At 45.9% G+C, this 12684-nt stretch overlaps 1 protein-coding gene across 3 annotated transcripts in view; it reads right to left on the reverse strand.

Moving 5' to 3' along the window:
- Nucleotides 1-580: 580 nt before the first annotated feature.
- SLC24A1 (solute carrier family 24 member 1) overlaps nucleotides 581-12684 on the reverse strand; it is a 15838-nt gene continuing 3734 nt past the window's right edge. For 2 of the 3 annotated variants that reach the window (XM_008637521.2, XM_017736280.1), the window contains 8 exons: nucleotides 12244-12306; nucleotides 11654-11762; nucleotides 5642-5719; nucleotides 3897-3997; nucleotides 3075-3272; nucleotides 2620-2709; nucleotides 1622-1788; nucleotides 581-987 (listed from right to left, as the gene is read on the reverse strand). In XM_008637521.2, coding sequence (XP_008635743.1) covers nucleotides 738-987; nucleotides 1622-1788; nucleotides 2620-2709; nucleotides 3075-3272; nucleotides 3897-3997; nucleotides 5642-5719; nucleotides 11654-11762; nucleotides 12244-12306 — 1056 coding nt within the window. In that variant the 3' untranslated portion in view covers nucleotides 581-737. The remainder of the gene's footprint in view (nucleotides 988-1621; nucleotides 1789-2619; nucleotides 2710-3074; nucleotides 3273-3896; nucleotides 3998-5641; nucleotides 5720-11653; nucleotides 11763-12243; nucleotides 12307-12684) is intronic. The other variant, XM_017736274.1, reaches the window with a different exon arrangement.

Here is a 12684-nt window from a genome sequence, read left to right on the forward strand (position 1 = left end):
GTGTCAGGATGAAAACAAACTCCCAGCAGTTCAACTCCTTGTAGTATTTGATTCCTAGCTTTAGTTTTGATTAGAGGTGATGTGCTATTCTAACCCCTGAGCCTTTTAGTCTCATTGCAGGAAGAGGTAAACCCAGATGACATCACACTTGTACTGGTGGCACTTCACATGAATTTTAGGCACTGCACTGCAAGATCAGGTACAGATTTGATCAGTGCAGTTTGAGGGAGTTCATTGCTGAGCTGCAGCCTGTGTGTCCACACAGGGATTTTAAACAGAGCAGTTCCATAAAGGCCCAGCCACATCAGTCTGATTCTCTTCCACTGAAGTAAAAGTCACTCATTTCAGGGAGTTTGAGCAGTTCACTGGGTAGTTTAGAGTGTGTTCCTGAAAATTTCCTATAATGAGTAAATATTCTGTGCTGAAAATCAGCTCTTGTAACTTCAGGGGATTGGCCCTAGTGAAAATTTGATGCATCTAAATTGTATCAGCCTTTCCACAAGCGCCTAAACGTGTGTTACTTGATATTGGTAGTTTCAGTATCTGTTCTGATCCTAATGAAAAACATTAGAGGCTGACACACCACTTGAGACTGATTTATTTTTTAGCATGTTAAAGATACCTTATTTTCAGTAAGTTTGTTACAATTCTGGTTGCTTTTTTCAGCAGAACAACTGCTACTTCAACCATCTTTTGATGTTGCTGGATCCTCCCCTAGATCTTGAAGTGTCCACCTGTCATACAGATACTGGGCAGGATATTATCTTGTCCTCTAACATCACACTGATGATCAGAAACACAAAGTAGAGAGCAAACATGGTGAGCCCCAGTAATTTGTTCATTTTCCATTTACAGAGAGAGATGGAGATAATCACAAACAGGAGCATGAGGAAAAGGAGAACAATTGCACAAAACAAACCATTGCTGCTGACTGCCACGGGGCTGAGGCCATTGAAGATAGAAAAAAGGAACCAGGGAACTGGCAGGCTGCAAGGAAAGGAAAAGTAATTGAAATAAATGTTTTAAGGCAGTTCATTTTCTGCATCATAACTAAGCAATTTTTCCAAACTGTTACAGGGAAAAAAAAAGCATGATTGTATTCACTATAGCTCAGCATAAATCTAAACTGGATGTTGTTCCTGTCAAAACTGCATTTGGATAATGCTTGCACTATCATAATCCAATCCAAGAGTAAAAGGGGTTTGAAAATAATGCCTAAGAATTAAGTGCCTTGATGTGCTATAATAAAGAAATGTCCTGATGGTTTAGGATGGGAGATCAAGGCACTGATACTGACCTTCCCCAGGAGCTGAGTGTCTGAGTGATCAGATAAGGTTCCTGCCTGTATATCTTTGACATTAGCCAAAGATCTCTTGCATTTTTGTCTTGAAAAATTGGTAATTTTGTGTTGATTTAGAATTGGGTGAGGATAATGGGCTGAGTTATGACAGTTTGTCTTTCCTGGCTGGGTTTGGGTTGGGTTTCTTCAAAAGGAACTGGTTGCTCAGCTGCCCTTCATTTTAACTACAGCTAAAATGAAATTAACTGAGGTGTGTTTGGTTTAAAACCAGGTAACTTTGTGATTCAGAAATGCATCTCTTAGCATTGACCTGCTACTCACCCAACAGTGATGTCGAAGATGTTGCTGCCCACGGAACTGGACACAGCCATGTCCCCTAAGCCCTTCCGTGCCACGATGACACTGGTGATGAGGTCAGGAATGGATGTGCCTGCTGCCAGTATGGTTAACCCCATAATTTCCTCTGATATCCCAATTGTTTCACCAACCTAATCAACACAAAGTTGGGTAGTGCAGTTAGCAATGGAACATGAGTATACTTGCTCTGTGCAGTGTTAGTGTTTGTGCCATGTTTGCGTTAAAATATTCTGAGTCCCATAAATGTGGCAGCATTTTCCCGCTTTATAGAATTAAAAATTCAATTTTACAGTGTCTGTTGATTCTGGATTTGCTCTATAGGGAATCTGACCACAGTGGTGCCAGCACCGAGCCAAGGTCAAGTCAGCTACAGCACAATTTTCCTGTCCTCAGTCCTCCTCTTCTAGATGTTGTCTGCCTTTCCGAATTTAACATCAGCTCCGCAAGATCCAAGGGCCTTTGGAGATGACAGTCCTTGGATTTACGGCATGATCAGATTTACTGGGCATGTGCAATATATCACTCAATACAGACTGGGGGGCTGATCCTACAAGATGGAAGTATTAGTTCCCAGAATACCAGGTGAACATTAAGACTGGGGGAGTGAAGATCATTTAGCAGCCTCCAGAATCAGAACCTATATTTTCCTGGAATTTTAATTAGGTAATGGATAATTATGTTCTGCACAGAAACATTAATCAATGAAAAGTCAGAATTAAGATAAATCTTGATAGTACTTTTCCTTTCACTGATGCACAAACTCCCTTGGAAGTTCTCAGAAAAGAATGAATCTTTGTCAAATCAAAAATTCCCGTTTGGGTTTTAACAAAACAAAGTTTCTACTGTTGTGATAGATGACTGCAGCTGTAATTCATCAGATAAAATGCCACAGTAACACTGTCCCCTCTCTCCATCTACTTGTTCTGAAATGGTGATTTGCAGAAAGAACATAAGCCTCTTACCTGGTGAGCCCACCACACCATGAGGTAAGAGAATGCAGCAATCCAGAGGATGGATCCAAAAAATGTGATGACAAAGAATTTTTTTGACTCCTGTTGAAATCAAGTTTGAAAAGAAAAAAGAGACGTTTCAGGGAAGTTAATAGTGCCCATTGAAAACTATTCACCTGAAACACTTCACTGCAATTGATTGCTTTAACTTGGACCCTGGTCTCTGTTTGCTCTGTTTTTCAGCTTGATTAGGTGACCTGTAGTTGCTAGAGTTTGTGGTTTACTAAATAAAGTCTCTGGGATGACATTACACTGCAGCTGGGGCTCTTGTCCCACTCCCTGCAGCACTAACAGTATTTCAACTATGCAGACTCCAGACATGGAAAAATGGACCCAGGGACTCTTGCCTGGAGGAAGTCTATAGCTTAGTTAATGACTCCAGTAGCAGAAGGAAGATAGATTCTTACCGAGTTTCTGACATCAGGCAGAGTGCTCCAGAGAGGAAAGACAATGGGAAAGAGGAAAAGGTAAATTGCTTGTTTCTTCCTTGATTCTGGCCATTCCAGAGATAAGGGCTCATCGTTTTCATCACCCTCTGTGCTGTCACCATCGCTGTCCTCCTGGCTCTCAGAGCTGCTGTCTGAGGTGTCACTGCTTGATGGAGGCTGTACGTCAGGATAAAAAATCAAAAAGCCAATATGTTTTCACACTAACAAGGAGCTGCAGTTACTCACCATGGCCTCACCTGAGCAGAGCTCACATTTGTAACCTGCTGAGGGAAGCCACAGCTCTTGTGGGACAGAATCCAGGCACACCTCCACCCCAGTACCTGTGTATTGTTAACTAATTGGCATCCATTAACTATAACTACCTTCTAGACACAAATTAAACATTTTATATCCTTGAAAAACCTTTTCTCATCAGAACTGCCAAATTACATCACCTGAAAGGGATTTGGGGAGCAAAACAGAACAGTCTGCTGGTGAGCACAGGACAGGCAGGTGCTCTTATTTTCCCTTACCCTGGAGTGCCCTCTGACCACAGAAGAGTCATTTGAGGGGACAATACTATCCAGTCTCAGTTGGTGTCATAATTTGGACCCAATTTGTGTTTGTAAGAAAAAATGTTTCAGCCAGCATCTTAATAAATCACTACACACAGAGCCTATTTATAGATGCCAGTGACATGGGTTGGGTCCTGCCCCAACAGCTCTGGAGAGGGAAGAAAGAAAGTACACGTGAAGGTCAGCCTGGATGGGCACTTAGTGCCTGTGCTCCTGATTTTGATACCTGTCCATCCTGTGGCACATCTGCCTTCTGTGTGTCTTTGCTGGGCTCTGAGTCACTGGCAGGAGTTACCTGGACGGTGCTCGGTGCTTTCTTTTCCTCTTCTACAAAAAGCAATAAGAAGGAGTTCTGGTTTCAGTCATCTTGGATGGGTGGTCACCATATCAGGTGGTCACCTTCCCTGTGACCAGCAGGAGCTCTGATCTCCCTACCACAATGGTGGCATTTCAGGTTAAACACCCTGAGATTGCTTAGGTTTGTTGTGTGTCCTCCCTGACTCCTGTGATTGTGTTTGGTAAATCTGGGCAGAATTTGGCCCACCTGGAGTAGAATGACATTTTGATGCTCCCCTGACCTTCCATCCAGAACTGCTGTAAGGGGCGCATGTGTAACAGGGAAATGCTAATTACCTCATCTGCAGCTGACTAACATTTCTTGGTTTTTTTCTGGATTCTGAAGATTATATTAAAACCATCCGTAAAACTCAGAAAGGATGTAAAGCTTTGCTTTTCAGATCCCCCCCTGACACCCTCTTCCCAGCAGAGCACAGCATTCTTCAGGGACCTGATATTCTTCAAGGCTTCTGAGAAATGACCAGGATGTGCTGCCAGACTTTAATCCCTGATCATTTGGTGGGTATTCAAAAGCAAATAGGAGGAAAGTGCTGACACATACAAGGAAGTAACTGCAATGTCCTGCTGTTCCTGAATTAACCTGCATAGCCAAGAGGAACACGGAAACCTCTGTGGAAATAGAGTAGAAATATGGATAACACGGAGCAGAGGTGAGGGAGTGAAGTCAGTGTGGTGCTTATAGCACGCACCAAAAATTTACTTGGGTTTTAAACAGTTTTTTCTCAAGTTTGGGATTCATTCACCTGTGTGAGGCCGTGTTGGGAGGTGCTCGGGTGCCTATGTTGTGTGGAGCTGGGATCTTCCACACAAAAGTTTCTTGTTATTCAAAATCTGCAGCCTTGCTGGCAGCACAAGCCTGTGTGTCAACAGTGACAGAGAAAGCCCAGAAAAAACATTAAACTGACAGAGGGCAGATCTAGGTTAAATGTTAGGAAAAAATTCTTCCCTGTGAGGGTGGGAAGCCCTGGCACAGGTTACCCAGAGAAGCTGTGGCTGCCCCTGGATCCCTGGAAGTGTCCAAGGCCAGGCTGGACGAGGTTTAGAGTACCCTAGGATAATGGAAGGTGTCCCTGCCCATGGGAGGGAGTGGGGCTGGATGGTCTTTAAGGTCCCTTCCAACCCAAACCATTACATGATTCTGTGATTATATTAAAGGAAGGATGCACAGGTCCTTGGAATTGCTATAGATGGGAGTCAGTGCAGCTTATTTCCTCTGGAGCAACCTTCTGTGCCCTTCTGCAAGTGTGTGAAGGTACTTTGTTTTAACAAACACCTCATTTGCACGGTCTACCAAAGACCAGCAGCACCCAAGTGCTATCTGCAATGGTCTGATTTCCTTCCTGCACTGCTCCCTGGCCATTTCCAGTGCATCCTTGTATCTCTCCCTGCCCGGACGCTGCCTCACTAACAGCTCCGCTGGGGATGGCTGTTCCTGCCTGCGTGCATCGATTGATTTCTGCTGCATTGTTACAGCAGTCATCTGTAACCAGTAATAGCACAAAATTTGTGTTAGACCCCAGTGTTTCTTTGCCAGCCCTCGGGCTTTGTGTGCTGGGAAGGTGAGGGCTTGCTGTGCAAAACAAAGCAAACGGTACTGGCTCTTCCTGCACTCACCTGGCTGGGAGCCTTGTCCTTCCAGGGTCTCAGCCTTGGCCATGTTCCTCAGGACGTCAACCCTGTCTTTAAATTTTGCTGTGGGTGAGAGAAGGACACAGTCATCAGGGGCTGTCACTGCAAAGCCCCCCTTGACCTGCCTCCCCGACACACACATGCTCTTGCCCCCTTCCTCTTGCAGGGGCTGCAGCCAGCACTTCCCCAGGAGTTGTTCTGGCTGTGACCCCAGTTTTTGGCTGCTAGTTGGTCATAGCTGTTGTATTTAACTGCCTAGTGCTACAGCAATTACACCAGCAATTTGACATGGTACTAACACCATCCTATTTAAAGACAATCTAGAGGAATGAGAAATCCTTTCTGGGTCAGTAATACAGAGGATATCTGTACTTCATAGGAAGAAAATGCAGAAAGAACAGAGGAGGAGTTTTGGTGCAATATCATCTTTTTCCCAATGGACTATTGATTTTTTTCCGCGCTAGATTATGTGCAAACTAAAAATGACACCTTCCTCCTGCCATGTGGCTGCTGAAGAGGCTTTAGGGTGCTGCTTACAGCCTGGGGACCTGATGGGAATGGAAAATAAATACCTTTTATGTTCCAGTTCCCTGAAAAATTATTGCTTTTTCTAAGTATACACAAGTGTCTCCTGCTCCTGGTATCCAGGTTCAGCATGGTCCAGGCTGTCTGAGAGATGATCTTCACCAGCACAGGTCTGCTGCTCTATTTCTGGGACTGCCGAGGGCTTCTTCCACTATAAACCAAGCTCTGCTCTACTCTGCTGAGCTGCTTTTTTAGTGGTTTACAGTGAACTGTGAAACTGTGTGTCTCTATAGTTGTTTTTTGCTCAAATATCTTACTGCTGATTCTCAGAGAAAGTGAACAAGAATGGGTTCAAAGAAAAGTCCCGTTTTGCTCTAATCTATGTCCTTTGTTGAGCTGCACACCCAATGACTGAGGGTCACTGGATTTGCTTGTGGACAGTAGCCACAAGGAATTGGCCAATGCTGTGCTTGGCTTGTGTGCAGGGCTGTAAATTAATTTCCTCTGAAAGTTTTATCACACTGATCTAATCTACTGTGCTGTTGCCTATGCACCCAGAAGGTGCTGTTGTCATTTGCCTCAAGGGCAGGACCCTGCCACTTTATTAATCAGAGTGACATTGAGATAATAGAAATAGCAGGTCCAGCCATTTGAGCAGAATTACTGTTCTGAACTGAACCTTCTGAAAATCAGTAAATTCTGGTGTATGCCCAATAACGGGGCCCAGCTCAGACATTAACACCTCAGGGGACAAGTCCTACTCTGGTGAGATTCCTGCTTCTGTCTGACAGAAACATCTTTCACCAACCAGGATTTCCACTGAGCAGTGGAATGGCTGGACTGAGATGAAATGACCATGAAGTAACAGAATGGTTGGAGCTGGAAGGGACCTTAAAGGTCATCCAGCCCCACCCCCTCCCATGGGCAGGGACATCTTCCATTATCCCAGGGTGCTCTAAGCCCCGTCCAACCTGGCCTTGAACACTTCCAGGGATCCAGGGGCAGCCACAGCTTCTCTGGGTAACCTGTGCCAGGGCCTCCCCACCATCACAGGTAAGAATTTCTAATCTAAATGGTAATTTATTCTCCTTTGAAAGGCTGGCTGGGACTCAAGAGCCGGACTGTTCCATCCTCCTTGTCAACTGAAGTTCACTGGAGGGGATGTGAAGTGTTTCACTTCCTTCTCCCTGTGCTTGTGCACAAGCACGTCCCTCAGTGCAGGGGCGACCTTTTGCTCCCAGTCTCCTCTAAGCAGTGGGCAATGCATCCTTCTGTTTGACTTTTCCCAGAAGCTGCTGCAAAAGCTCCTGTCAGCAGGGTCAGGGCAGTCAGGCTCAGGCTGAGATTATGGAAATTCAAGCTGCTGGCTCGCTGCCCTCAGCCAGGCCACAGGCTGGGAGTGCCAAGTGGAACCTGGGAGCATCTCTCTGTCAGGATAAACAGATTAGGCCCAGGCCACTGTCCAGTTCTCATGAGATCAGCCTCATTTAAAAGGGTGTTAATTCCTTTGACACACAATTCCTGCAGGAGGGACTGAGACTGGAGGCAGAACTGGCTCTAAGCTGGCCAGATCTGCATGTCAGCATGGGGAGGAAGGATGTCCGTGAGCTCAGTCCATGCTGTTCTGGATTAGCTGTGCAGGGCAATGTCCCTCTCAGTCCCCTGGGGCATTCACTGCTGGCAACTCTGTCCCCTGGGCGGAGAATGCATGACACAGGGCATGTCTGTGTCTGGTGGCCCTGAGATGTTTTCCAGGAGAATTCTTGTTCTGTGAATTGACAGCATCCAGGATGGACTTCAGGTAGCAGCTGAGCTTCTACCTTGAATTTGGCTCTTACATTTAATTCACTCTTTGGCACTAGTATTCAATCCAACAGGATTCACAACACAATCAGCAGGGAGGATTTTTTCTTTACAATTTGGCATGAACCTGAAGGATTTGGAGATTCTGCTGTCTAAAAGTGGAAATATAAAATAAAGGTCTTTCAATTCCTTTTGCCCCTTTGTATCATGATTCTCTTACAACAAATGATGGAATGCTAATGAAGCAAGGAGAAGCTGTAGCTGCCTTCAGCCTTGTCCGGCCTGCAACAGTGCCCAATGCTCTGGTCTAATTTCCAAAATCATTACCTTGTTAACTGGGGCATAGTGAGGGCAGGCAGCTCTGAGAACCTCTCTGCTGGAGCCTTTTGCTTCACTCAAAAAGAAATGTAGGTTTCTGCCTTTTTCTCTGTGTGACTAGAGTTTGAAGAGTCTGATGGTAAGGCTAGAGGTTCAGAAATGAGAGGGTTCCTGAGCATTTCCAAAATCCTCGCTCCCTTTAATTCCCCAGCAGTTCCCTCTGGTGTGTAATGGGATGATCTTGAAAAGATCTCATGCTCTTCTTCTACTCACTTTCACAGAAAGTGGGGAAAAGGACAAAACAAAAAACTTGCTAGAAATTCCTAATTTAAAAAAAGGCACATTGAAAGTAAAAAGTTCTGTCAAAAATATAATTCAGGATGAAATGTGAATATTGGAATTTCTAAAGTAAACATGTAGTCTCCCTGGAGACAAAGACTTAAGTAATGATACCTTCCTAACTCAAAAAGGAAAAAAACACATTCTGAACTCAATCCACTCTTCAACTGAGAAATTTTGTTTCACACAAGGGGTGTTGCAAGTTTGTGTTTCAGACTTACTCTGTATTTCCAAGACCTCTGCCCCTGAAATTTGGTTTTGGAGGCCCAGCTTTTCTATGTTTCGTACCTTGCTGCCCTGAAACCACTTCCGTGCTGCCCAAATAAAAAGCGAGGGCAGCAGAGAGAAGGAAACCCTACAGAATCCTAATTGCAGTAGGTTCAGTGAGGAACTGCTGAGCAACTGCTGGCAACCTTTTCCTTCTGTTGAGTGTTCATTACCACAGCCTCTAAGTGCTGATGCTACAGGCCTTGGCAAGAAGGAACAAGGGCCCTTGAGGAAAGATAAATTGCTTTGGGATCATCTTTTATGTGGCAGCCTAATTACAGAAATGTGCCTGGTACAGACAGTGCTGCACACACAGCAAAGGGAGGGACTGTATTGGTGATCCATGGGAACCAGGCATAGCTGTCCCCAGGGTCCCACAGGGCTGCAGAGCTGTTAACACATATATAATATGTTAACACATATATAATATATAACATAATAGGGAACTATTAACATATCAGAACACAAGTCCTGATATGCCTTGGCAAGTTCAAATCCTTTTTCAGAGCCATCCTCAGGATGTCATTTCATTTCTTTGGCCAAGCTCCTCAAGGCACTTAGGTTTTTTAGTCCATGCATAAATTCCTTTTCTCCAGACTTTCTTTTCTTCAGGTAGGAATTTATCAGGGTCAGGAGTATCTCCTGCAAGACACACTGGCTCCTTGATTTTGAGTGCTAAGCTGTTGTAATACAGTAATTTTATTGTTATATTTTATAAGGCGCTGTCTCTGTTCTCACAGTCTTGAGTGGAGCAGGCACGTACGTGGGACAGAGGTTTTGCCATTAACTCAGTGGCGTTAGTAAAGTAAAGGGTCTAGGAAATAAAAATCTTCTGGAGAGGCTGTGCCCATCCCGGCACAGTCCCTGCGGTATCAGACGCAAATACACACGGCCACACTCCCATCTAGTGGCTGCCGCACACACAGGAACTCACACCCTGCCGGGCCGCCGGCAGAGGCTTAGGCTGGATATCAGGAAAAATTTCTACACCCAAAGGGTTCTCAAGCCCTGGCACAGGGAGTCACCAACCCCAGAGAGATTTAAAGGATGTGTAGATGGGGCACTTGGGGACATGTGGCCTTGGCAGTGCTGGACTTGATGGTCATAAAGGTCTTTTCCAACCTGAATGATTCTGTGATTCTATGTAATGGGTAGGGAAGGTCTCTGAGAGAAGATCCAAGCTGGTCCCCCAGACCTGTTTATTCAGTATTCACAAGGCCTGGGAACAACAGCCTCGTTAGCAAGGACAGTGACTCACAACTGCATGGAAACTCCCAGCAGCCTATTCTGGGCTGAACTGGCTGGGGCTTTCCTTCGCCTGGGCTGCCAAACTCAGCCCCCCACAAGTCTCCTGCTGACAGGCCCCAGGGTTTCCACCAGGGCACCAGCCTGGACCAGAAAGCCAAGCTTGTGGTGGCCTGGGGTGGGGAGATACTGCACAGGGACATTTAGAGGTGTGGGAAGGATGAGAAGGTGCTGGGAGGTCTCTAAGTGGTATCAGCCCCTCAATTCTGGCACTTCCTGATGCTCAAGGCAATGGCATATCCTCTTGGAAGGTTTTGGGTCTATCCTGGTGCTGTTGATACAACCTTTCAGGGGCACAGGAGGCAAGGAGCAAACCCTGATGCGTCTGGCTCTTGTTAGGCTACTGTTCGTAACACATTGGGTGCCTTCACTGGAATCTGTCAAAGCAGCCACTGATCTGCTTTGCTGTCCTCATCCAACCTCCTTTCTTCCCTCGATCAGTTTGTGCAGCTGGGATTCTGATCTGGAGAGTCCTCTTTGTAACCTCTGTGAGGGACACTGGAGGTGTTGATCTGCTTAGCTTCAATCTCTCTTTGAATGGGCAGCAGATAATCTCTTTAGAACAAGTAGGGCAGTGGAGGGGTGGGGCATGTGCTGAGCTAGGAAAGAAAACCTTAAAAATGTCTTTTTTTAATGTGCTTCTCTATTTCTTGGAAAAGGAACCTCCATGGTGTGATTGGATTAAAGTTAATATAAAGCAGTCTGTTAAAAGGCTGTGTACAAAGACCCTGGTCTGTCTGGAGATGAGGCTTCTTTGCACCCTGAGCAGTTTAAAAGAGGTCTTGGACCTGAGCTGGTCCCTCCCTGGCCCTGGGGAGCTGCCCACTGCCTGCACAGTGCTGTGGGCATGCTTTGCCATGGTAGTGATGATACCATAGCAGTGCAGGTGGGCTTTTAGAGGTGTCGGTCTGAATCACATAGAATTGGCCTCACCATCATGATTAGAATCTCAGCTGGGATTTTAACTATTTCAAAAAGACAATTCTTCAAGGGTTTTAACCTCTTTTTCTGCTGATGTTTCAAGGCTGGGATTAGGTCTGAGCTAAGAAGAGGAAGATGGGACATGCTGCGGAACAGAGGAAGCCTGTAACTCAACGTTTGATGACCCTGCAGTTGGAGAGACAGCAGAGATGAGGGACAGGACTGACTGTCACCACTTTCAGGGACCCCAGCAGCAGCAGCTGCCACCATAGCAGTAACTAGCTTGGCACAGGAAAAGTAGATATGGCAGGACCAAAACATGAAGTGTTTGTCCTTGCCAGCCACACGATCAGAAGGGACACATCCCACCGCCATAGAGCTCCCCTCACCAGACACTATCTGTGATGCTCAGCTGCATACCAAGGGTGAGTTGCTGACCCTAAAATACTGATTGTATTCCCAGTTAAACCACTCAGGGCTGTGAACCCAAGGCCCCTCTGGTGTGGAACATCCACTCACCTTCTGCCAGGGGGTCCAGGGTGTAGATCATGAGCTGGAAGATGGTGCCGCGCATCTGAGAGTTATGCAGGGAGGCCGAGCTGCTGCCCCGCTGCAAGGCTGGCCCAGGCTGTGGGAAGGCACAAAGCCAGTCAATTCCAGCTTCCTTGTCCACTACATCAGACAGGGCCTCTCCAGGCCATAGGGCAGCAATTCAACAGCAGCAGAGGAATGAGCTGTTCAGTGTTTGCTGTGAGGACCCTGCCAGCCTCTGCTATGAGAGCCCAGGAGGAAATTTGGCCACGAAACCAGGTAAGAAGACTCACTTTCTGAATTTCTGTATGCCTGTTTATAGCAGAGAATGAACAGCACTCTTCTAGTTAAATCCACCTGGGAAGCCTGAGCTGTCTCCTAAATTTTATAAAAATTCCTTTAAGGACAGGCCTCAGCCAGGTGTCCTCTTAAGCAAACTGTGACCATTGTGCCTGATATGATACAGGCTTTGGTCCAGGTTTCTTGACACAGGAGTTGACACCTTTACTCATGACCTGACATGGGGAGAGATTCAAAATACAATGACTTCAGATCCCTGTAAAGTTGCTTAGACCTACCTGCAGCTTCCTCACATCTGTTGGCTTCATTGTTCCATCATCTGCAACTGCCCCAGTGCTTGTCTGCAAGCAACGAAGAACAGAAATGACCAATCACCTCTGCTGCTTCAGGATCTAATGATCCTTCAGGCTGCTGCCTGTGAGGAAGGGGGACAGCTGACACAAATGCCCATGGATGCTACCGAAAGAGCCAAAGCCATGGGCCTCCTTAAAACCATTGGCTTCTGAGAAAAACAGGATTCTACCTACAGCTCCCCAGTGAGGATGCGGGCACCTGGGGGCAGAGTCACAACTGATTCCTGTAGCTACACACAGACCCAGACTTCATCCCCAAACATCTGTATCCTTACTCATTTTCCAGCAGAGTGAAGGTGCAAAGGGGGATTTTTTACAGTAATTAGCATTACTTTCCATCACTTATAATTTCTGTGATTTAGTTTT

The sequence above is a fragment of the Corvus brachyrhynchos genome, unplaced genomic scaffold, assembly GCF_000691975.1.
Source record: "Corvus brachyrhynchos isolate BGI_N302 unplaced genomic scaffold, ASM69197v1 scaffold200, whole genome shotgun sequence".
Classification (NCBI taxonomy): Eukaryota; Metazoa; Chordata; class Aves; order Passeriformes; family Corvidae; genus Corvus; species Corvus brachyrhynchos.